Below are 25,518 nucleotides of genomic sequence, written 5' to 3' on the forward strand. Positions count from 1 at the left end.
TTTCTTAACCCACTGGCAAAGTGCTCTAACAAAGGACATGAGAGACAATAATACAATTGTACTGTAAAAAGTAGATAAATTACATAAAAATATTAAAGAATATAATATAATATTCACCAGGTGATAAAATTGTACCTACAGCGGTAACAAACTTCTGACCAGCATATCATTAGCCAACTACATTATTCTGAAGGGTTATATATTAAGTAAGAAAAAGCCCCACTTTGGTGACTCCCAGTCCAAACACATCGGTTTGTCTTCATCTTCAAAACCTTTTCTCATATAAGTAAATCATAAAGTTTAAAAGTAAGAACAATTAAACATTAATCTCATAACCATCATAACCTCTGTGCTTCTTGCCCAAGTATGTTTTTCTGTAAGCTAAGCATCCAAACAGTAATGTTAGAACAAAATAACTGTTACATACAGTAATGTACATACTGTATGTAAGGGCTAATTATACCCTGCAGTACTAAAACAATGCTGCCCTCTTATTTTTATGTCTTTTTCTAGAGCTAAAACTGCAGTTCCTCAAATGGCCACTTGAGGCTGGCTCCAATAGTGAGTCAATCTCCATAGACCCCCATGTTAAAATGCCTAACTTTACAGCAGAAATAAACATGTTTACAGCCTGGTACAAATAATGGTTTTGGTCTCTATAGCTAATCTCCCTTTTCATGACAACTGTACGTGGGGTGAATTTTATCATAATTCACCTGTTTAAATATACAATTTAAGGATGTGGCTGCTTTGAGTGGCAGGTCGCTAGCCGCTAGGTGGCTTGTTTCAGCAACCAGTCTTCATTCAGCCCACCTCACCTCACCCACTTCTTTTCCCATTTTTGATGAGCTGGGATTGAGGCGGAGTCAGGCACCCACTCTTCATAAACCAATGGGTGACGTCACGGTGGCTACGTCCATATTTGTTACAGTCTATGGTGAGGATGCAGACTTTTTGCCTTGTATTTAAGGGGCCAGTATACTCCATCAGAACTGCTTCCAAACCACCTCCCCCTAGTACACAGTCTGGGAAACTCTGTACAGCCATTTCTGTAACTTTCCAAAACTGACGATTTGACATTCCCACCTGCTTCACGCTGTGATTGGCCAGCTGTGTGCACATGAGAAAGGAGCCAGGGTTTGAAGCTCTCTCTCTACCTCTCTTTTTCATTCTTGACACAACTATTATTGTATATATCTGTCACTTTTCATGTGAGCAACCAAGTGCAACACTATGAATGCCTTCCAGGAGAAACAAAATTACCCCCCAATATATATATATATATATATATATATATATGTGTGTGTGTGTGTGTGTGTGTGTATGTATATATATGTATATATATGTATATATATGTATATGTATATGTATACATATATATTTGTATATATATGTATACATATATATATGTATATATATGTATATGTATATGTATACATATATATATATGTATATATATCCACCTTAAGTCCACCTTTTCTCAAACACATCTTCCATATTCTTTATTTTATGACTCACTTTCTCCATAACTTGCACTTCTTGAATCATACTTTTCCATTTTGTTAAATCTGGGGGTGTATTTTTTTTCCCACCCTTTTGTTATTTGCTTCATTGTTGTGATTCTCAGGATTCTGAATAAATAATGTTCATCTTGACTAAGACCAGTTGGAGGTTTTCCCAGTATACTGCTTAAAAACCTCTCCTATAAACTTAAAAACTAACGCAAATGTATTTAATAGTTTGCATGAATAGAAGACATGTAGTGAGCAGTGTAGCAGTGAGACCTTAATATTCTTTTATATTTAGAAATCATTTCTGGGGTCAAGAAATACATCATATTTATTTTCCAAGCAAATTCTCTCCAAAATAAGGAATTGTTAGTTTTGTGAATATCATTGGATATCTTTTTCCATTATTCATCTGTTATTTGTGTTCCCCAACTCTTCTTCCCATTTTATCTCTATAGTACCAATTGTTATTTCTTCTTTCCCTTGTAAGATTTTATACAGCTTGCCCATTGTATTTGTGAATTTTGACTGTTGTCATTTCATGGGGCAAAATTGATGGTTGCCGGGTAGAATTGAGAAGCCTTCTTTTGTCTATGTGAAATCAAGGAACAATAGTTTAAAAAATTGTTAATGTTGTCATTGTAAACATTTTTTTTTCTTTTTTAAACAGCATATGTATCGTGTGAGAATGGAAAGCTTTACAGGCGCAGCAACAGTAACTAAGGGGCCTGTATTTGCATCTAACTGCATGGATGTAGAACGAAGTACAAACACACACATGCACTCACACACAAGTTCCATATGGGGTGGTAAGGGCCTGTGAAGCATCTTCTACTCCCTGTGGTCTGCTGCTGGCTAAGCCTCTGTTAATTTCACTAACCACCTTAGCCATCTTCTCTACAGTCATCATTAATCATCTCTCTCCTCTCCTTCCCTTTCCTCTTCTCTGCTCTACTCTCTATACCCTTCCCCCACATCCTCTCCTTTATTTTCCTCCTCTTCAGTATCTTTTCTCCTCTCTTTTGCTGCTTTAGTGCTTCAGCATTTGTGTAAGAGCTGCAATGATGAGATAACAGGCCCAATAGCAAGAATGCAATAAAGTTGACAAGGAATAGTACATAGAAATTATTCAGATAATGTGCTGCTACACTACTGTGGAACTAGGAAGTGCTATAAACCATGTACACCAAAAATATAAAATGTATTTCTTTTAAATTATATTTTATGATGCAAGTTTCAAAAATAGCTCTGCAGACTAAAATTTTGACCAGTACACATACAGTCAATACGAGTTTCTTTCCTATTCATGATAATTACATTTTCTGCTAGTTTTCTTCTCTCAGGTTCTTGTAGAGGTCAGCTCATGCAATGAGTCAGACTGGTATTCAATGATGGTAGCACAGAGATCATGAACTAAACATTAAGAACAATTTACTGTCACCCATTATGACATAATACCATTCATTTGGTCTTTTGGGTTGAATCTTCTTTGATAATCACAGCTATTATTCACACTGAATGAACAGATGCTTTACAGCAGAGGAAATGGAAATCAGTTCATTCAGCTGAGAGAGATCACAGAAAAATAATTATTATCAGTGTCTCATGAAGTGTTTATGATACAAGATTAAGGCAATATGGCAAGAGCTTCCTCTGAGATAAATTATTTAACTGCCATATTGCAACATTTGGGCAGGCCTATGATTCTCTGATGAATCCATATGCTACTTTGTCCTTTTGTTTTTTTGTGAGAAATACTGTATACGCATTTAAACAAAGCCTGTTTTCAATTCATTTGAAAAATTGCTTGTGAAATTTGCCATTATGATTGAAGATAATGTTACATTACACAAAAAGTCTCAGTTGTTTACACTATGCATTCACTATTCAACCTTTTAGGAAATATGCTTGTCTGCTTTCTTGTCAAGAGTTAGATGAGAAGATTGATATCACTCTTAGGTTTGTTAAATATGAAGCTACAGCCAGGAGCCTGTTAGCTTGAAACAGTTGGAAAGCGAATAAGCATATTTCATAAAATGTCAAACTATTCCTTCTACAGCAAAGTGCATTGGCAACCAGACAATGCAGCTGTGTGTGACAACAGGGGGCTGGAAACTTTTTTAATCATAAAATAAAAGAAACAATTGACACCAGCAACAATTTGAGAGAAGTTGTCTTCTAATATTATTTTTTCCTGTTTCCAGAGTTGGTTAGTTTATGATTTCTTCTTGTTATGATCCAACTCTTGCTCACATGCTTTTTCCAGCACAGTGTGTTCGCTGCTATCACAGGTATCTGGATGTTGATTGTTTTGACTGGCATTACTGCACAAAAGTAGCCATTGATCAGTTGTTGTATACTGTAATAAAATATGCAGTGTTCATATTGAATACTGGCCTTGCATGCACATTTGAGGACTTCAGCAAAAAAGTGGAACTTATGCCAATATTGGATATTTCTGAAATAAACTTGGTCCTATAAATGCAGGTACATTAAAGATTAACATAACATATACAGTAATGATGGGAAAATGGTGCATTCCACTGTATGGATTCAGATATTCTTCCCAACAAAATTAAACTTCAAAGTTTGTGTAAAACTTTCCTCTCTCACTTAGACAAAATCATTTCATCATTTCTTCCATTATAGACATTAACTGGTGCCCTGTACCCCAGAAAAATGAATTTGTCACACATCAATGGTTTGACTTCACATATCAATGAGTATAGTTAGGACTTTTTCACATCACACAGCTTGTACCCCAGCAGTGCCTCTAAGGAAGATGAGAAAGCTCTTGTTGGAGAGTCAAGTTATGTTATATAACTAGGTTTCTCATATTTCTAATTCATGCTCATGTCCAGTTTTTGGTTTCAGTGAAAAATGTCAAGTTACAATTTTTTACAAAATAGTGTAGTTTTTTGTTGATCAGAAATTAAAAACCCCCTCCACACATGTATTAAGACATATAAAAACACTCTGCTTGAAATAATAATTTGTGTTTAATATGTTTTTTTCCACAAAAAAGTTAAATTGCCTGGTTAGAAATCCTTGAAATGAAATCTCCTCAAATCTTTCAATAAAAAATCATGAATCTATAAAAATACAAATATTTTTCATTTCAAAGGTTTAACTGTTAGAAATAATGTCTCTTTCATCACTGATGAGTCTTTTCTCATTGTATGTGCAGTGAAGACTTCAAGTTTCCACATCACACTTGTATAAGTTGTATACTGGACCACGATTGTTTTTTAAGCTAGTTGTGATGTCACAAATCATGCTCATAGGTACACATCTTAAACTCAGATTTAATGTGAGCACAAATAAACATTCCTCCTTCAGATGAATGTGAACACAGCCTTCAAGTGTCAAACTCTGCACATACATCATTATGTACTGTGAAGCTCAAATATATACAAAAATATGGGAACAAGAACAAAAAAAAATTGAATGGAAGAGGAGTTAATCTTCTATTCATGCTGGCTTGATTACATTTTTGATTTTATCAACAGTCTTAGTCTTGAAAATCCTCATCTCCTATATAATCCAGATTTACTTCTCCAAAGAGAACATATGCTTCACTGTGACATTTTCAAAAGCAAAACCATTGACTGCAGTTCAACTGAATGAAATGTACCACACACAAACACTGAGGTAACTGACAATGTGGAAACGGAGCGGGGATGTTTAAGGGTGAGAGGATCTCAGCAGCTAGCTTCAGTCTTCAAATACTGGGGCCAATATGAAAGGTCATCTCTCCCCACTACACAGAGCCCACCTGGCATTTCAGTGAAAATGATCTCTCTCCCTGCCAGCGTGGCTTCTTGAACACAGGACAAGGACGAGTAACATTTTTACACCACCACAAAAGGAAGTGAGAGGTGTGAATTAAAAAAAAATAATAATAATACAGAATTTCTGTGGTTATTAACCTCAACATATGTGTTTGCTATGAAATTTCTAATACATACAAATTAAATTCAGTACATGCAACATGTACGAAAATCTACTGTTTTGAAATATATCTAACCATGGTTTCTTGGACGCGGTGAACAGAGGGCTGTATCAGTGTCAGCTATGATTCTGGCTTCATTCCCTCCACCTAAGTAGTCCAAACAAATCCGTGTTTGAGGCTGTTTTGACACCGGTGACTCTAAATCCCCCATCAGGGGTGTTATGGCCCACAGAGTGTCACCCCACAGTGTTCATGGCACCCCTGCTCCCCCCACCAAGTGGCTAATGAGGTCAAATGACGAATTACACAGTCAGTTTAACCCGGGGGTTTGGGACTTCATACACAGAACAGATTGCAGAGGGTATGTTAGCCCAAATCCAGGACACCTGTGAAGCAGCAAATCACAGTTCCTTTCATGCCTGATCATATGGACAGGAGGGCAGAGTGAGAAGCATGCAGAGGAAACATGAAAACAAAAGATCTGCTGAAATGTGCTAAAGAAAATTTCACTCTCATATACCCTCAATATTATATAACTAGAGAAGAGAAATCTGCAGACCAGGCGTAGCAATGTCAGCAGACGTTGAGGTTCACAGACAGTGCAGCTGCCCCTCCTGGGCTGAGATGAATTGCTGGATGGATAAAGCCATTTTGATTGACATATGAGTTACAGCATTGAAGAGACATGAGAGTCATGAGTTTGGAGAAGTTCAAAGTAAAATTAGCATTAAGTGCTCTGAATTCTTCAAAAGAGAGCATGCTAGAACCAAAGATTTGTATTTTCACATATGCAAAAATATGATTTTAGTTCACAAGGAATCATTAACCAACATCAGCAACACTGGGCGATTGATGGATGTCACAGGTATTCAGGCCATTTTTGAAACTGACATCTAAAATGCCTCATGTCTGACAACTTAAAATAAAAAAGTACATAGAGAAATCAGGCTGTTCTGCTTTGTATTCTTGCTCCATACTAAGTACTCTATTGAAAGTGATGCTATTGTACTAATTTACAAATGTGAGTACTGTGTGTTCTTGCTTTTTAAATATTGAATCTGAACATCATGTAGCTCATATTACTTCCATCTCTAAATGTGAGAACCTGCACAGATAACTAAGCACATTTGACTTTCTACAGTAGATGTTGTAAAACACATATGGACTGTTGGACAAAAACAGGAGCCTTTGTGTTTTAAAAAAGGACATTATTACTCCAGTGAAATAAAGCATCAACTGTTCTTAATATTTCCTAACTCTTCATCGCAAGTTCATTGTAAAGTAATTACAGCTTCTTCCATCTATATCACAGCATTTCAGCTAACACCTCACGGATAGCCACGAATTTTATATTTATGAGGTAATAAATGTTTAATTTGGTATAATTATTTGCATAGTGATGTTGATTCTTTAAGCAAAAATGCCAAAATTCCACTGAATCTGACTTAAATGTGACTATTTGCTGGTTTTTCTTAAAACTGTATGATAGTAAATTGAATATATTTGGGTTTTGGATTGTTGATTGGATAAAAAAGCTATTTGAAGACATCAACACGGGCTTAGGGAAACCATGATAGGCCTCTTTCTCTATTTTCTGACATTTTTAGACCAAACAATAGATTAATCAACAATATCCGTAAATTAAGCGATAATGAAAATAATCTTTAGTGATTGCCCAACAGTATAATCTCACAGCCATCCACCAAGATTATGATTTTGACTCTACATAGTTACACAAGTGACAAATACATTATATTGTCTACTCTGAAATGTCCTTTAACAGCATTATCTGTTTTTTCACAGTTTTCCCCATTTTGCATAATGTAAAAATTTCAAATACCTTTATTTGAAAAGCCAGCAAGCGAGAGCGAGAGCACAGGGCTCAGAGTGGCATGCTGTATTGCAAACTAACAAAGGCACCTCAACAAAAATGAAGCCACAGGTAGTTTATGGGCTATCATCTGATGGAATTATTTTCTCACTGGCTCCAGGTGCAGGACCAGGATAAAGACAGCCTATCACCAGAGACCCAGACTGCTAATGTAGCATAAAAAACAGCTCAAAATTTGCCAGTGGTCGCAGCGACCCTTTCTTGTAACTGGGTCCTGCTTAATGAACTACAAGGCACCTTGAATGACAAATAAATGGAGTTTTTTTGGGCCAACAAACTGCTCGATGCATCACTAATAAGGTTAATTTGAGTCCCACCGGGCAGCAGGCATTAGCCTAAGTGTTTATCCGCTTTAGCGCTGTCCCCTGTTAGACTCACAAAAAGAAACAGTTCTGGCAGTGTCATTAGAATGACACTAAGTGGAAGGTGAATGCCCAATTTACTCATCAGGTCTAAGCCAAATGAACAGGATGCAATCACGAATTACTTGCTGTTTTGTATATGTAACAGGATAATATACTTGTTGTGACTGTTTTTTTGTGTGTTTTAAGTGCTCATGAGCCTTGATGTTGTGGAAAACAAGCTAGAGAAACTGCAGTAATTAAATTGCAGGTGGACAATGAGCAATCCTGAGCTTTAATTGGATTAAACAGCACGACGACTGATCTGCTTACTTGCCTGTTCAGTTATGTGTGTGCTGTATGTAAAATGTATGGTTCCTGACCTGGATGTCCCATTTCCCCAAACTGATTACAATTACAAATTTAGGTGAGGCCGACACAGCACAATAGTTATCTCCGGCCAAATGATAGACTTCCTTAATTAAAAATGGCAGACTTTGAGACTGCTGTGGAATGAATTATTTCTCTGAGATGCTCCCAGTGCCTCACTGCTATTCAGTCAAACAGTTTATACATGCTGGAGTGCTAAACTGGAGGCTGCTGTTAAATTCACCAGGGCTACTGTTGCATACAGTGGGCCAGATAAGCCTCATTTGAATAATTCCCATATAGCTTTGCTGCTTTATCTCAGAGTTTACCCATCAGAAACGTGTGGTGTTGTGCTTATAAAGTTGTCAGACGACGCAGCACCACTGTTAATCAATAACAAGCTTTGGGGACTGCATTGTATTTTGGCGCAGATATTATTGACATACCCCTCAGTAAGATCAATAATAGGCTTTAGCTTTGCAGAGAAATTGACATTTCAAATTCTTTTCTGTCGTTTCTTTGTTGTGTTTGTGAAATTTTAGAGAAAGCAGAGCAAGCTATGCTGCACTGAGCTTCAAGGAAGTTGATCATCCTATAGCAAGAAAGTGACTGGCTAAGCTTTGGTTCTTGTGTTGGTTGGGGGTCTAAATCCCAAGTCCATTAAATCACTCTGTATAGCAGATTAGCAGGAGCCTATTAAAAGAGTTCTGAGATTTCCCGTTCCCACACGTATTCTGAAAGTCAGCGTGGCACCTGCAAAGTCTGCATTACCTGCCATGAAACCAAACACTTTTAGAGTGGTGAGTAAAAGACCAATCTCTAGGACAGGATGTAATTAAGAGGAGGACAGCAGAGACGATAATAAGTCTTTATCTTAGAAATCTCAAGAGGGTTTGTGTACCAGAAAAAACACACACAAAGAGGAAGAGAAAGAGACAGAGAACAGACAAAGTCACTGTACTTAAGTCTGTCATGGGCATAACATCGCTACAAAGGACTTCAGGGTGGTTCATTAACAGTATATTTTAAGCTGATCCAAATTGTCCTGCACACACTAACCAGTAGCATTATCATACACACAGAGGGACTGAATCCAAGAATGCCTCTGCAGCAAAGAGTATCTGAAGATGGATATTGTCTGCTGGGTGCCAAGACTATTTTCGGAGCCTGAGCCCCTGACTTGTCCCTGGGCACCCTCTGATCAGCTTTGTCATCAGGTGTGAGAGCGACTACACACTTGGTGGATAAGCGTGGATACATCCTGACACTCACACCTCAGAAAATGAATGGTTCCTTGTCACTTTTCTGAGGAGCAAAAAAAACAAAGAAGGAAAAGAGAAAATGCGCAGCTTCTGTGCCCATTTCACTTTACCTCTCCATTTCTTCTAGATACTGGAGAAAAAAAGGGAAATAAATCTGAAGAAAATCTGAGGATGCCACTCATGATAACCTTGAAGTGAGTGGCAGGTGTACTTGTACCATACTGAAGGGCTAAGTATCCCTATTACAACAGGAATATCGTGGTGATCCTTTTTAAAAGAAGCTACAGTATGACTCTGGATGGCCAAGAGCAGAATGAAAGACATGATTTTGAGCTTCCAGTTGTTTATGCAAGATAATGCTGTTTTTCTTCAGCCTCTCTAATTGAGGCTATTTCATTCTGCAGGTTTTCCATTTCTGATCACGCTGATAGAGCTCAGTCTCTGACAGGTACCTGCTTTTGCTTGTTTATTCCATTTCCTATCCCATTGCCTTTTCTGCTTACCTTTCCATTTTCGTTGCACGAGCTGAAATGAATTCTGCAGCTCGTGCTTATTGTTCAAACAAACATACAGAATCATATACACCTATTAGCACTTCCACCTCTACTTTTCCCGGTGCCTGCTCATGTGTGCGTGTAGGGGGGCGGGTGGGATGGAGGGATGAAGTCGTGTCCTGGAGAAGTTTTCAATACGTGCGTCTAAAGTGCGCGAGGATTGTGGCGCATTGGACGGCTGTAGTGTTGAATGAGCGGAAGGAGGAGGGAGATTATACATTAACTCCTGCTGGCTGCGGGGACTCTCCAGTTGATAGAAGACAAGACAGAGGGATGCACTCAGAACAACACTGACAGCTTTTTCCCCCCCAGAAACGACAAATGAAACCCAAGCGAAAATCCACTTGACTGTTTTGACAACCCGGGAATTTTTACGCACCGCAAAAGAGTAAAGATAACGCTGCAGAGATGAGTGTTGCGCGGTTCTGCGTGCTTCTGAAGGATCCCCGCTCCTGATACAGGGACCAAAGAGGACAAAACAAGCCTGTCCATGATATTTTCAAAAAGAAGATCGCAAAGGTGGAGCGATTAGAGAAGGGCTCATGACGGGACTATTAATCCTTTCAGTGCATCAAAAGCACCAAAGGGTATTAGAAACGTTTGGATGGAAATCGGGCGAGTGTTTAGAACTGTTTTTGATGTTATATGAAACTGGTGATTAGTTGTTGTGACACATCCGCAAGGATTTTTCCCCCCCACACATTCAAGATTTTATTCTAAGGAGTAAATTTGGTTTTTCACCGAAAGGTTGTATATGTATGGTATGAGCGGTTTCCCGGCGTGAATTTTCAGAAACTCTCATCTCAATCTTTTTTTTCTCTTCAAGTATTCCCAAATCTAAATGGAATTAGTTGAGTCTGAAGCCGTTTGTGAAAGGAACAGACATGGTACATGGGCACAGCTTCCATCACGGTAAGAACATCCGTATTCATCAGCTGGAGCCTACTTGGCCAAAAAGCTCTGATTTCTTGCCTGAACAAGTCTTACCCTATAACCTACCATAATGCTTCTTTAATCAGTTTGGAAAGACGCTAAATATGAGAGCAACAGATAAAACAACAGAACAGAATGAGGATTTCTTGGGATAAAATAAACAGCATGAGATGAGAAGCAGATTTATTCTGCATCCCACAACCTGTAAACTCAGTGTTGAAACTCACATTGTAAGTTCATGTTGGATTTATTCTCATTTTTTGTGAAATACACTTTAAGAAAACTGATTTGTGACAAGACAGCCATTCCCTCTAAGGTGCTTTGGTTTACAGTCAATTTAATCACTTTTCTTTTTTTTGTAATTCCATTTTTTAAAGAAAGGTTTGGCTAAAGGAAATGCTCTACATTGGAGTCAAATAATTTTTTAGCACAAAGTTACAGTACAGGCCTAGATGTTCTGAGGTATTAAGAGTGTATCAGCATTATGCAGGATTCCTGTTTTTTACACCCCAAAACATGTGAATCATCATAATTGATAATGTACTTTCATAACTGTTATGTTAATCATTATTTTAGGTATTCTATGCTGTTTGGGGGATCTTTATGGTTACACTCTGGACAGGTTTAGCATTAGCATAATGCTAATGTGAAATACATGAAATCCAAAACCTGAAAGGTATTCCTTGCTGACTCAACCCTCTTTCAGTCAAGCTGTGCACAAAAAAACAGGGAGAAAAACCCAAGATGCTCACATCACAGTCTTCCATTAAATATGCATTTGTCTTTTTATTTGTGTTCTTACAGTTGTTGCAAGTCTCCTCATACTTGGGTTGTCTGGGGCAACAAAGAAGGATACAGCAGGTAATCTCACCACAACCACACATTTTTTTTTCTTTTTTCTGCTTGGCTATCCTCTCTTCCAAGCTTTAATCTCTGACTTTTCTTTTTTACTACGCTCTATATATTTCAGTGAAAAACAATTCTGGAGTGAAGCCTGCAGGTCAATGTGGAACGTGGGTGAAAGAATCAGAAGGAGGGCTTTTCACATCTCCCAATTACCCGAACAAATACCCCCCAGACACAGAGTGTGTTTACATCCTTGAAGGTAAATATTCTCTTTAGCCATTTCCAGCCATTTATTCTCAGCTCAGTCATTCCTCGGGTTATCCTTGAGGAGGGGGATCACAGTAACGGCTATGGTGAATTATGAGATGTATTGGACAGTGAGTGGCTACTTATTTTTTCACATTAGAAGGTGATCTTTGGTGAATCAGTGCAGATGTTCAGGTTAAAATATCATCAAAGTGAATATGGAAGTCTACAGAGAGACTATTGCAGCTCTGGTGTTTTAGAGATGAAAATGACTTAACAGCCAGGATTGAAGATGTGTATTGAACGTGTGGGTGTGTTGATAATGAAACAGGTTGAATGCTCATCAATGAAAGTATGACTCATATTCTACTCCCTGCATTGTTGTAGGTGGTAATTATATTCATTGTGTCTTCCAGCCCCCCCAAGGCAGTGTATTGATCTACACTTTGAGGAGAATTATTCAATCGAGTCCTCTTGGGAATGTAAATTTGACAACATTGAGGTTCGGGATGGACCGTTTGGCTTCTCTCCAATGCTCGGACGGTATTGCGGTCAGCACCACCCGCCTGATATCAGGAGTAGTGGCCGATATCTGTGGATAAAATTTGTTACAGATGGTGAACTGGAAGCGGTGGGATTTTCCGCAAATTACAACTTCACTGCAGGTATGTTGTTTTTTTTGCAGCTGTTTTGCCTTACTGATCTTGCCAAATTCATTTCTTCCTTTGTAAGCATACCCGTGCTTTACAGCTTGAACAGCAAGGCTCAGAATGAATAACAAACATCATCCAGGGAACTCTGCCTTGTGGGAGCTTCTTGCAGTTTTATTGATTGTCTGTCTGCACACACTCAGTATCTCCATTGGCAATATACTGTCATTGGCTGGGACACTCTTGTGACTAGGCTAGGCTGTTATTTCTCTTCTCTATATCTGGAGTGATGTGGAATATTTGTCAAATTTTAATTCAGTTCTGCAGCACCACTCGTCACTTTACAGGGCTGGAAGAAGCTGAGTAAGCGTAGCAAACTAATATGTATTGTCGAACACAATCGTGGGCAATTATGGTTCTGTGTAAAACCTTGGCTTTCTTAATTTGCCTCATCTTTAGTTGAGATCCCATTACTGAGGCAGCGTGAGGATTGATGACAAGGAATCAGGGCATAACCATGATTTAATATTCCTTCACCTACACTTGACTGGGTTTAATAACGCTGTCAACTTTTTAGGGTGTTTGAAGCTTGAAAGGCAGAGTGCCAGGAAACACGAACAGTATGCCAATTTGTCTCTGCATCAACTCCACCTCCAGGGGCATTTTTACCATTGGAGATTTGCGTGTGCCTTTGTTTATATGATGAAAACATATGCTGAACATTGATGTTCCATCAAAAAAAAAAAAAAAAAAAACATGCTACTGGCTACGGGCCACTGAAAACAAAGCTATCGAGGTGAACAGGGAATAGATTGATCTCTAAAGGCTTTGTGTGTGTTGTTACTGAGAAGTGAGGATGGTGGTGAAGCTCTTCACAGGAAATTACAGTGAAGAAATGCAGTCAGTAGCGATGAAATCAAGTGAGGAATAGTTGTGATGGATTTCACACCATGGTTTGTTAAGCAGAAGTACGGTTACTTGTCTGAGATTTGTAAGTAGAAGTTAAAGCTGATGTAAAACACTGCTGTAGCTCAATGTATTCTGTGAAATCACTGTTAAAGTTACTGAGAGTTACACTGTCAAATATAATATTTTGCTTGCTATTCAGAAAGCATTTGGAAAGAAAAAAAAACAAAGTGCATGAAAAGTAAAACATGAATCGACACAAATTTCAAGGAAGTGTCAAGCTCGGTTATGTGCTGTGCCATAGAGATTGCTCTCTGCTGAGGCATGAATCTCTTATCCTGCAGCAGTGTTATACACATCAGTTGCTCTATGAACTTCGATTTAAGTTTTTCTCTGAAGAAATGCACTTGTGATACTGCAAACGTGTTATTTCAGCAGCATGGTTAGTTGAGTAGCTAAACATTTACCAGGCAATAATATCACTCGATAGATGGATTTTCAGTTCATGTTAACTGTGCTACCATTAAAAGAACACTTTGACATTTTGGGAAATAGGCATATTCTCTCTCTTGCCCAGAGTTAGATGAGGTGATCAACACCACTCTTACATCTGTTCAGTAAATATGAAGCTACCGCCAGCAGCTGGTTAGCTTAGCCTAGCATAAAGACTGGAAAAAGGGGGAAACAGCTAGCCAGGCTCCATGAAAAAAAGTGACAAAATCTGCCAAGCCTAGCTCGTTTGTTTAATTTCTACAAAACTTAAGTTCATTTTTTGCTTGGCTAACCGGCAAAGCTAACCAGCTGCTGGCAGTAGCTTCATAATTACAGACATGAGATTGAAGTCTTTTCAGTTATCTCTGAGCAAAAAAGAAATAAAGGGCATTTCTGAAAATGTTGAACTATTCATTTATTACATCTGAGCATTTTATATAACAATATTTCTGGCTGTATTGACATCTACTATACATGCTTGTCTAGGTAAAATTTCTGTAAAAATTGTCTTCCCTTGTGGATGTTTATAAAAACTGATGTACAGTATACATTATAAGAAACATTACTAATTTAAATATATACTCAGAAAAAAAATATCCAGGAAGGATAGCTTGTTATTTCCAGCCCTGATAGTCATAGTTAGAATCCAGACCACATTTTCTGTAATGTGCAATTGAAGTATTGTTTCTTCACCCTGCTTCTCTTGGGAGTCTCATTGAAAATTTGCTGAGAGGAAAGAAAAAAGCTCTGCCTCTCGACTTGATAGGAAATATCTGTGGCATATGATTTACATAATTAAAGAAGATAAAAGTCCTGAATTCACTCGACTTGATACTCTGAAATCTGGTGATGTGAACAGTGTCTCACATCTGCAGCTGCTCTGCTAACCATGCTAATTCACACAGCCCTCCTCTGATGAATGAGAGAGAGAAAAAAGAGGAAACAAAGGTGACATGAATCAGCTCCTCTTACTCTCTTTCCTCAGTCATTTTAGTAGCATTGAGATAAAAACTCTTATGCCTCTCCTTCACATTCTGCCAATGTCCTTTCAGAGCCTCATGCTCTTGATGACTAATGCGGTTAGTACAGCTGCCAGTGAATGAAGCAGTGACTTGAATCTCACAATATCTAATATCATATCACATGTTGAGGTACTTCAATGAAGCGCTGATAGTCTGCGGCTGTAATATACTCAATATACTGTATGTGGCATCAGAGGAAGTAAGAAATGTTGGTCTAACAGGCACTAGAGATTCACTCAGAACAGTGACTAAATGAACTTGGCTGTCCCAGTGATGTCATGCACATTTATTTGTCGGACAAATTACACCCAGATGCCTCATACTTAGGCTCTGCTTGCGTCAGAGAGAGAACTTTTACAGCAGCCTTTTTTGACTTCTGCAAAATACACTGTAGCTCATTTTTACAGGGACATCAAAGCTGTGGAAGGAGTTTGACAAAAGATATATTTGAAAATCTAGTGTCGAACTCTTGTCTACTGAATGAATTCAGCTACAAAGACAGCATTTCATTTATGACACTGTCAATCACCTGTATAGGGATTATTACAGGAAAGCTTACCAGGCCGTGGAGTCCATCTGGCAGGCTGAATGTGTGATTCACTTTAGTTACCTGACTGAATGAGTGTACCTTGCACTGTAGTCAGGAAATACCTCTGACCACTTCTTAATCCTAGCACATAGTACTGTATGTGGGCTCCAAGATAAACCAAAGTCACAGCTCATACAGCCATTACATACTGTAGATCCTGTCCTAATATTGACTTAAAGCGGCTAGAATCAATATTTGTCAGTGGCGTCACTCGTAGTGATGAACCTATTATACCTACGAAATTTCTGATGGAGGTTTTTGATAGTGTTGGTCTCACTATTTTATCCATTGTAAATAGTTCTTTGTCTACTGGCTGTGTTCCCTCCTGTCTTAAGCATGCAGTAGTTCACCCACTTCTCAAAATACCTAGCCTTGATCGTCTTGAAAGATTTAGAGAAGGTTGTTTATTTAAAGTTGATTTATTTTATGAATAATCATAACATCTTTGTTAAATTTCAATCATAGTACAGAAACTGCCCTCATAAAAGTATAAAATGATCTTTTACTGTCAGCTGTTGCAGGTGTTCAATTTTAATTCGTCTTGATCTCAGCTCAGCATTTGATACAGTTGATCACTCTATTCTGTTGGAAAAGTGGGTTGGCATCAGGGATACTGTCCTAGACTGGTCCAAGAAAACAGAATTTTCTCAGTAATGATTCTCAGTAATGATCCTCAGTGGCCCCTCTGACATGTGGTGTTCCCCAAGGCTCTACCTTGGCCCTCTCCTATTCTGTGTGTATATGCTGTCTTTGGGACATATAATTCATAAACACAGTATTCAATACCATTGTGATGACATACAAATTTATTTGCCATTAAAGACCAGCGAAGAAGGCAACTTTCATCATTTATTATCTTGTCTGTCAAAAATAACAGGCTGAATGTCCCAAAACTTTCTCCAGCTAAAGGAAAACAAAGATAATTATTTTTGGTCCTCTAAAGTCCACACAAATGTTACAGGAACATCTCGGCTCCCTATCTACAAATGTCAAACCTGCAGCCAGAAACCTGGGTGTAATATGTGACAGTGACTTCACATTTGAAAAGCAAGTTACAAAAGTTGTTCAGTCATGTTTTTATCAAGCATCTCAAAAATCAAGTCCTTTCTCTCCTGACCTGATCTTAAGAAGGAGATACATGTTTTTATTTCATCTTGGTTGGATTATTGTATTTCACTGTATTCGAGGTTAAGCCAAATAACGATTTCACGCCTTCAGTTGGTACAAAACGCAGCTGCAAGGCTTTTAACAAATACTAGAGGACAAAATCGTATCACTCCTATTTTAGCCTCTCTTCACTGGTTACCAGTCAGTTTTAGAATTGATTGTAAGATTTTACTGATTACCTTTAAAGCACTTCATGGCTTAGTGCCCAGCTACATTGCCGAGTTATTACTCCCCAACAATCCAGAGTGCAGCTTTAGATCATCAGACAGGACCCTTCTGGCTGTTCCTAAGTCACAGCTCGAATAAAAGTGACCGGGCTTTTGCAGTCAAGGCCCCTCAGCTCTGGAACTCTCTGCCTGAAGATTTGCGGCTTGCAGACTCAGTGACATCTTTTAAATCACTTGTCAAAACTTAGCTTTTTAGAAAGGCCATCATTTAAATGATACCACAGTGTTTTATTTACAACATGTCTTATCTATTGTATTACTAGTGTTGTTCTATTGTTTTATGAAAATTATTATTTTTAATCTTATACTAGGGGTATTTTATTCTGTTTTATTCAAATAAGGTGTATTCTAATGCACAACAGTGTCTCAAAAATGAGAAGATACAGTACACTTTACCATATCCTGTTATCTTAATACCACCTCCAAGCAGCATGCAGAGCTTACTGTAAGTGTATCCCAGAAGTCATCATGTTCTACTGCCTCACAATCAAGTCCATATATAAAAGCCAGTTCAATCAATTAAGAGAGGGAAGCATGGGACAGAGGCGTAAACACCAAACCACCCACTAGAAGAACTGGTTTGGGAAAAAGCTTGAAAGCCTCAGGCCATGTAAAGCAAGACTATGTATGAATATGCAGAAAATTAGATTTTTATTTTTGTTTCATCCTTTCTGTCTTTATTCTGCCCAATATATTCACTGTGGAAAAATAATTAATTATTGAAATAGTGGACATTTTTGAAAGTGTGAAGTTGAGCTATTGTCTCTGTGCTAATTTCAGAAGTTTGGTGATACAAATGGGTAAAGTTCAGCTGTCAATAAAGCCATTACAGTTCATAAAGTATCAAACTGGAGGTTAGCAACAAAGCAAAAATGTTACACTGTGACAGGAAGCCTTATACATAACACAAAATTGCAAGTGGAATAGTTGGATACAGCATGTGCAGCAGGGAAAATTATTGAGTGGAAGAACTTTGGTGTGTATATTTCTGTGTGTACGTGTGTACAACAGTGTTTGGGGGATTTGAGCAGCATTCTGCTATTCAGGTCATCCTAGGGCGCAGTGACCTTAGAACCCTCTGGACTGGTAGATTAAGTGGTGTTTCAGCACCTTAAGCCAAAGCCAGAGCAAATAAAAGCTGCAAGTTCCCCCCTCTCTTGCTCCCTACACTCTGATCATTGGCTGTTTGTAGAGCCAAGACCTGGAGGTAAGGCAGATGCTACTGTATGAGAGACTCAGGAAGTCTTTGTGCATTTCCTTGATCTTTATACCAGCAATATGTTGTTCCTTTAATGAAAATATTGTGGGGAAGTGAAAAAAATATATGCAGCATACCCATGTGGCTCCTTTGCTTTTCTGCTGTGTCTTAGATATGATGTAGATTTCCTTTGTTGGTGTGTGAATAAGTTTAAAGATGAAATATGAAGACTTTTTTGTCATTACAGTGGAATTGTGAGTTGTTTCGTGAAAAATGATATGCTGAATTGGATTTGTGTAGTTTTGAGTTTATAGTGGGGGTTTTTTGTTTTAATGTATTTTGTTATCATATCTTTTGTTGTCAAGATTGGAAAATTACTTGAACCTTTAATCAAACGTTTGTATTTTAAATGTGAAAATTATGCTAATTTATGCCAAAAAAAATTGATCCCTGGAACATCATAATATAAAGTGGTCAACATGGCAGATAGCCTCATATTTTACCTATAGTAGCACTGCTACTTAATGTTTTTTTACTATTTAGAATTCAGGCCATGTCTAATAAATCTATAATCAAGATGACACTGATTGATCTAAGTGCCTTATAGCCCAACCAAGCTCGAACTGGACTGAAAATCATTTTGGAATGAAATGAGTCAAATGATATTTAATATTACAGCTGGAATAGGATATATGAGCCTCTCATAAAGGAGGCAGGGCCATAAGATTGAACCTAGATGGGCTCAAACTGGAAAATTGAAAATTGAACCGAAGAGATCGACTCGTCGCTCTTGGAAGGAACTGACTGCGACAGCACCATTTCAGGGGCTGGACAGAAAGTTCAGCTACTTCCCAGTTTCACATCTATCTCCAAAGTCATTTGCCAGTGGCAACACCCGACATTTAAATGTTTGATTGCTTTTTGTTCAATTGTATCCACTAAACTCTCAGAATCAAGTTTCCAAAGATACTGACATTCACCAGATTGGCAGAGAGAGGCATATAGTAATTCATAATTTCAACATATCCCCATGAATAAATTACTACACAGGTCGATTGTACCTGCACTCCAGAACGACCCATAATAGTGTAATATTCCGCTTTCCAAAATAGGAATATAAAATGCTGCTTTCCAAAACTGTTACAAATCACTATTAAAAGATAATTATGTTTTATGGTGTGACAATGCTGTGGTTAAGGGAAAGATGGTTTGGATTAAAACTATCACTTGAAACGAAGTCAGTACTTTAAGTTATGTAACCTTCGTCGTCATGGCAACAGTAAACAAAACCATATGTTCCGACTACTGGTTGGAAACATGACACTCACGGTTGGAAATGGGAAGCGAACAGCGGTCTAACAGCGGCCTCCTGAAGCTAAGTTCACTTTTTGCCATGTAACTAACTATCTAGTTACGCAACCGTTATCGTCATGGCAACAGTAAAATGGGCAGCTGTGGCTCAGAAGGTAGAACGGGTTGTCCACTAATCAGAAGGTCAGTGGTTCAAACCCCAACTCCTCCTGCCTACATCAAAGTGTACTTGGGCAAGATACTGAATCCCAAATTACTCCCAATGGTTGCACCAGCACCCTGCGTGGTAGCTTGTCGCCATCGGGGTGTGAGTGTGTGTGTGTGTGAATTGGTGATTGAGCAGCAGAAACATTGTAAGTGCTTTGGATAAAAGCGCCATATAAACGCAGCCATCTACCATTTAGTAAACAAAACTGTGATGTTGTTATAGTTTTTTTTTTAAATGTCCTGACTTGCAGTTGGAAACATGACACCAACGGTTGGAAACAGGAAGCGAACAGTGGTCTATCAGCAGTCTCCCGCAGCCAAGTCCACTTTTTGCCATCTAACTAACTATCTAGCCATCCACCATCCACCCAACCCGCCCCCTCCTAATATGGAAGTCACCTTGTATTGATGTCATCTGAACTGCATCACTTTCCTGGGTCTTAATTGCTATGGCTGCTAGACAGCGTCTGTCACTCAAGCGTAACTATAGGTTGTTTTTGCCGGCCTGAATTTTAGACCTATACTGTCGTTTTTCTTGTGAGGACAGGCTGCATAATTTTTGTATTTTAGAGTAAGTAAGCAACAGAAGTTGCAGTAGGAACCAAATACTGTAGTGTGCAAACAGACAAGAAGATATTGAGAGTTGAAAGTGCTCTTGATCTGGAGATGTTTTATGAGCAGTCAAAATCTGAGAAAATGAGCAATAGAAGAATTCAAACAATTATAATACATTTGACAGCAAAGTGCCTAATTTTTGACGTACTTTTCTTTCTAGTTGAATGTTATTCACTGATCATTGGCATTTACTTTATTGAACAACACGGCATGTACTTTTTAAAACTCTGTGCAGAGACAGGGTGTTAAACTATAAAGAGAAAGAGGGTAAAAATATAGATGGCAAAGAACAGTCACTGTAGCCTTAAACATCAGTTCACGATTCTGCTTCTTTCATTGCAGCATGGAAAAGCTCGACAAGCATTTGCTTGAGACACACATTTCAATCAGATGACTGATTCTTTCCTGTTTCCTTCCTGTGTAGGAAGGAAACAAGACATAGGTGACATGGGGCGTTTCTTCTGATTTTCAAAAACAAAAAACATGGAGATGCCAAATTTCTGTTCAACTATTTCCCAATATCTTAACCACTTTTAGGCGAGATTGAGAAACAGGCCATGCGGTCGCAGAATCCTAGTTTAAATAGATGTAATTCTCATAATGAAAACTGAGCTCAGCCCATATGGTCTGGCTTTTTCTACTGGGATACCTCTCAACTTAAATCCAATAAAAACATTGTCAAAACTTTGTCCCACACTGATATAGCACCTAAGGCCGTGGGAGTAAAATTTCATTTTCCATCACACAATACTGGTAGGGGCTCAGATTCTCAGAGGAGCACAGAGGAGAGAAAGATGAAATTCATGAGTAGAAATAGTGAGAAAAATCTCCTGTGGTGCATTTTCTGGTGTCCTCCCAAGATCTCAGTGAATGTTTGCCTGAATGGGCTGCTTGCATATAGTCACATCTCATAAATCACAAAAAAAAGATCCTCCACCCAATGTTTTGCTCGAATGCTTATTGTCATTAGTACTCCCTACTGTGCCAGTCTCTGGGAGTTTTTCCCTTGATTGTTCAGCACTGCCGACTGTTTCTCTGATTGTAATGGGTCTGTCTTTTCTCTTCTGGGAAAATGTGTAGGTGTATATTACTCACAGTGAGGGTATGCTCCTCATGTGTGATGCAATTTCCCCAAAGTAATGCCATCAGCTGAAGGGCTTTGGCAAAGAGAAAATAACCAGGTCTGTTTATTTTCAGATGACTCATTTCAGTGTTAAAAACCTGATAGTGGTCTAGACAAAGAAGCAGAGCTGCATTTGGAGAACAGGCTCTCTCTTTTGGCTTTAGTCTGTCATTCAGCCATATGTTTTTAAGTCCTTGCTGCCCACACCAATCTCATATCATAATAAAAAAAAAATCTTCTCTGCTTGTATGTGGTTAGGAAGAATGACAGTTTCTACGTTTGAGCTCAGCTGAAGATACCCTCCCTCCACACTGCCTCTGTTTTAGGAAATCTAGATGGATGGAGCAAGTTAGCATTGCAGGCACACCTCTTGCAGCTGTGGAAGAGGTCAGTAGCACCCTCGCTCCCCTCACTCATCTCTCTGTTCCCCTCTTTTTTCGGCTAACACTACCTCATTTCTTCTCTCCTCGCCTCTCCCCCTGCCATGCCTGGTTCATGCTCTATGTGTTGCACAACAGATCCATGTGAAGGCAAAGGTGGCATTCGCTTTGCTTGGTATACATGTTTTTTATGTTTTCAGTGGCTCTCCAGGAAAATTCAGCAATGCAAATCCATACTTTCATGTTAAAATATAATTCTGGTTTATCACATCCTGGTTCTTATTTTCCATAGTTTTGATTTCTGTTGGTAATAATACAGTGTTTCCCACAGGTTGAGAATTTACTTGTGGGTGGGTGGCGTGGCATGTGACAGACAATGACAGACAACCGGGTGCAGTAGCCTAATAAACTAGTCAAACAAAGGTTTATGAATAACTTTATTCATTGCTGTCTGAAATGATCTAAGTTTGTTTCCCAACAGCCTATTGTCTAACATTTCTGTTGTTATAAGAGTTTGCATCCAACCTGTGGTGTTTTTTGGCTCGATTCTTGATTCAAAACCCATTCTTGATTGAATGAATGAAGGAGGCACTATTTTCAGTCTCTTGCTCCAGAATACTGGGTGCCAAACCATTCACTAGTGTCCTCAGTCCACTGAAATACAATATGAAACATAACTGGCAATTAAGATAAATGGCCCACAGCCTTTTTATTTAAAAAGTTAACTGCATTAATTAATGAATTAATCAATTTGAAAGCATCTTACAGTCTCATGCTTGTATGAGAACAACAAAATGAGTGGGACGCAGAGTCAGTCGGAGACTTTACCATTAAGTAATGTAGGCAACTGTCCTGGCCCCCCAGCTAAAAGCTATAGTTGGGGGCCCCAGCCATAATATCATGGGGCCCCCAAATCACTGAATCCGCCCCTGGGCAGAGTGATCCGCTGTGTTGTTATTAACGTTATGTCTCCAGCAGTGGAGAGCAGCCTCTCTGCTGCTCCGGGGAAAGACATCGCTATCCAACACGCTGAGCAGGTGCAGGGTTTTTGAGGTGAAACAGACTGAGCACTGGTTTACTTTCTTCGCCTCAGAGTTGGTTTAAGTTGTTTAATGTTGCGGTGTGTGTTAGTCAGCTGGTCTCCTTTGTTACTGCTGGAATTTGCTGCTCCGCTACATTAGTCTCTGAGTGACGGTCCCTACATCACCAAGCCTCTATAACTACATACATTTCAAAGACGTGCAAAACAACGTTGCTCCACCACCTTCTAGTGTACCTGGATCTTCGTCTTTTTTTTCTCATTCAGCCCCACTTCTACTCCACTTGACTCCTCTCCCATCCCTGCTCTGATTTCACACCTTCCTCTTTCCTGCTTAGTGGAGGAAGCCCGGCACAGAATGTTCACCAGCTTATCAGACAATGAGCCTTCACTCAGGGGACAGCCAGTCGCCCCTTGGAACTTAACTCACTATCCAGCAGGATGGCTGATATTTATGTCCTTTGGCTGTTTCAGTCACTCCTAGCCAATTACCCTGCAGATCAATCAGTGGCTCAGCCTGCCTCCTGCCTCTATCCTCTGTGGCAGTTTGTTAGCCAGGCCTGCTGTTCAGCTACAGATGCTGTGGGGGTCAGGGCAGCACTCTGTTGTAGTTGGAAGTCTGCAGTAATGTAAACCATGCTGGCTGTGGGGGTTTATTTGTGGCCTGCTTTGGGAATTGGAGTACAACGGTTGTGTTTCTCTCTACTGTATACATACACCATATGTATTAACCTGCGTGTACATACAGTATACTGGAACATGTGTATTTGTCTAAACCATGCATCTCTACAATCTGTAACGTAATCTTGGCTGCTTCCCTATTCAAACCCCTGTGTCCTTCCTCTGCCGCATCCACAATGGAGCGCCCCATTGTGTATTCACGCAGTGTTTGCTACATTGTACACATGATGCATGTGGTCGTCGCTCTCAGAATTGCATTGGAAATTAGCTGGGCTGTTGTAAGTGTGTTTTTTTCCCCACTCCCTTCCTCTGTAGGCATAACAGCTCGCCTAGGGCTCTTTGTTTCATTAGCCTATCACTGTGGTGGATCCTTGGCTGTCATGCTGAGAGCCTGACTCTCTCCATTATGCTGTATTAGACAGCAATGAGATTGAGCTGTGTATTTTATCTCTGCACACATTAAGGCCTCAACCCATCGAAAACGTCTTAGAGAATTATTCTCTTAAAGGTTGATTGAAAAGGTCTTTTCATTTTTGGGAGATGAATGACTTTTGTTTGCTCATCGCTCCTGATTGTATCTCTGATTTCAAAGGACATCGTAGAGCAGATTGCTTTCTACGCTTGACGAGTTTTGCTTTTGTTTTCATCTCCTCATCAGTGGGATACCTCCTTTGGGTGTTGGTGTATTAACACGCAGGGATAAAAAGTCTAATAACTGCCTCAATAGGAGTATGAATGATGAATGTTCTGTTTTCATCATCTACGCTTTGCTCTCCCATTTCCTTATATCCTTTTTGGCAGTGGATTGGACTCTGCAGTCCCAGCTTATCATCTAAGAGCAAATGTCTGATTCCAAAGGGACCTAAATCCCATTTGGCATCAGGGTAATCTAATAGGTAATAGCAAGCTTTTGTTTTGCAGCTGGGAGAATGATGTCAACATTCGGGTTCTACAATGAAGAAAGGCAAGACCATGATGGGATTATGAAATGTGGAATTTGAGTAATTCTCACAACATTTCAGAATGATAAAGCAGTTGTGAATTCAAGCTGATGCCCACGACAACATATAATATCCCCTCTTAGGAAATGACAGTAAAATGAGATGATGGTACATTTTATGAAATGAAAGTGCAGCTTGGGTCATATACCGGCTGTCCCGTTCTATATATTGTTGTGACTGTGTTGGAGGGCTAATGCATATTATTACCATTTGATAGGTTTATAGAAAAGTCATGAAAAGTGGTTTATGGTTTGTAACTGACTGTAATTCTCCAGCTCCTAGCAGTCCACCATATTTTATTTATTCTAGGGTTCCCTAGGTCCAGCCAATGTAGAAATATTCAAAGTAATAATAATGGAATAAAATTTATATACAAAGCAGGGCAGAATAGAAAAATGTATATCAGTCTGTATCTGTGCTGAATTTGGAGAGAGATGGTTGAAGTGATGTGTGATGTTGAAGTGGAAGACGAAAGCTCATTCATAACCATAATGGTAGAATTTCAGCCAGGCCAAGCCTAAATTTTACACACTTTGCCTGCCTCCCCTTGTTTTCTCCTGTCTGTTTGAAGGATTGCTATTGCACCCAAAGGATCCATTATGTGAGCTTGCAGGCTGCTAAACAGCTCCTACAGGAGAGACCAGGTTAAATTTGAATGTTTACTGTTTGTCGTCCTGAAGGTGTGTGTGACATTTGGTTTCTGGTGGGTGTGAAACAGATTGAGCAATGTTCTGTGCAGTTGTTTCAGTTCATTTTCCGCCATTTTGCCGAAGGTGTCAAGCATTTACTCAGCACTGAAACCTTGAGTCACAAAAGCTGAAGGAACTGTCAGGATGACAGTGTAACAAACATAAACACGCCTTTAGCGAGGTGTTGGTTTCCCTCAGCTTTCTCACACATCTCGTCTTCTCTCATTCTTGTCAAAGCTCAAATTGCTCATCCATCTGTGATTATTGAGGTGCAGGGGTGTGCGAGAGAACATTTTTATTTTCTTCTCAGACCACTGAT

The 25,518-nt window shown here is 39.1% G+C and overlaps 1 protein-coding gene across 3 annotated transcripts in view; it reads left to right on the forward strand.

Annotated features, from left to right (window-relative positions):
* Positions 1-10,041: 10,041 nt before the first annotated feature.
* Positions 10,042-25,518, forward strand: part of neto1l (neuropilin (NRP) and tolloid (TLL)-like 1, like) — an 84,579-nt gene continuing 69,102 nt past the window's right edge. For all 3 annotated transcript variants that reach the window (XM_067578438.1, XM_067578437.1, XM_067578436.1), the window contains exons 1-4: positions 10,042-10,789; positions 11,615-11,671; positions 11,781-11,915; positions 12,319-12,567. In XM_067578438.1, coding sequence (XP_067434539.1) covers positions 10,762-10,789; positions 11,615-11,671; positions 11,781-11,915; positions 12,319-12,567 — 469 coding nt within the window. In that variant the 5' untranslated portion in view covers positions 10,042-10,761. The remainder of the gene's footprint in view (positions 10,790-11,614; positions 11,672-11,780; positions 11,916-12,318; positions 12,568-25,518) is intronic.

Source organism: Thunnus thynnus, chromosome 21 (genome assembly GCF_963924715.1).
Source record: "Thunnus thynnus chromosome 21, fThuThy2.1, whole genome shotgun sequence".
NCBI classification, from domain to species: domain Eukaryota; kingdom Metazoa; phylum Chordata; class Actinopteri; order Scombriformes; family Scombridae; genus Thunnus; species Thunnus thynnus.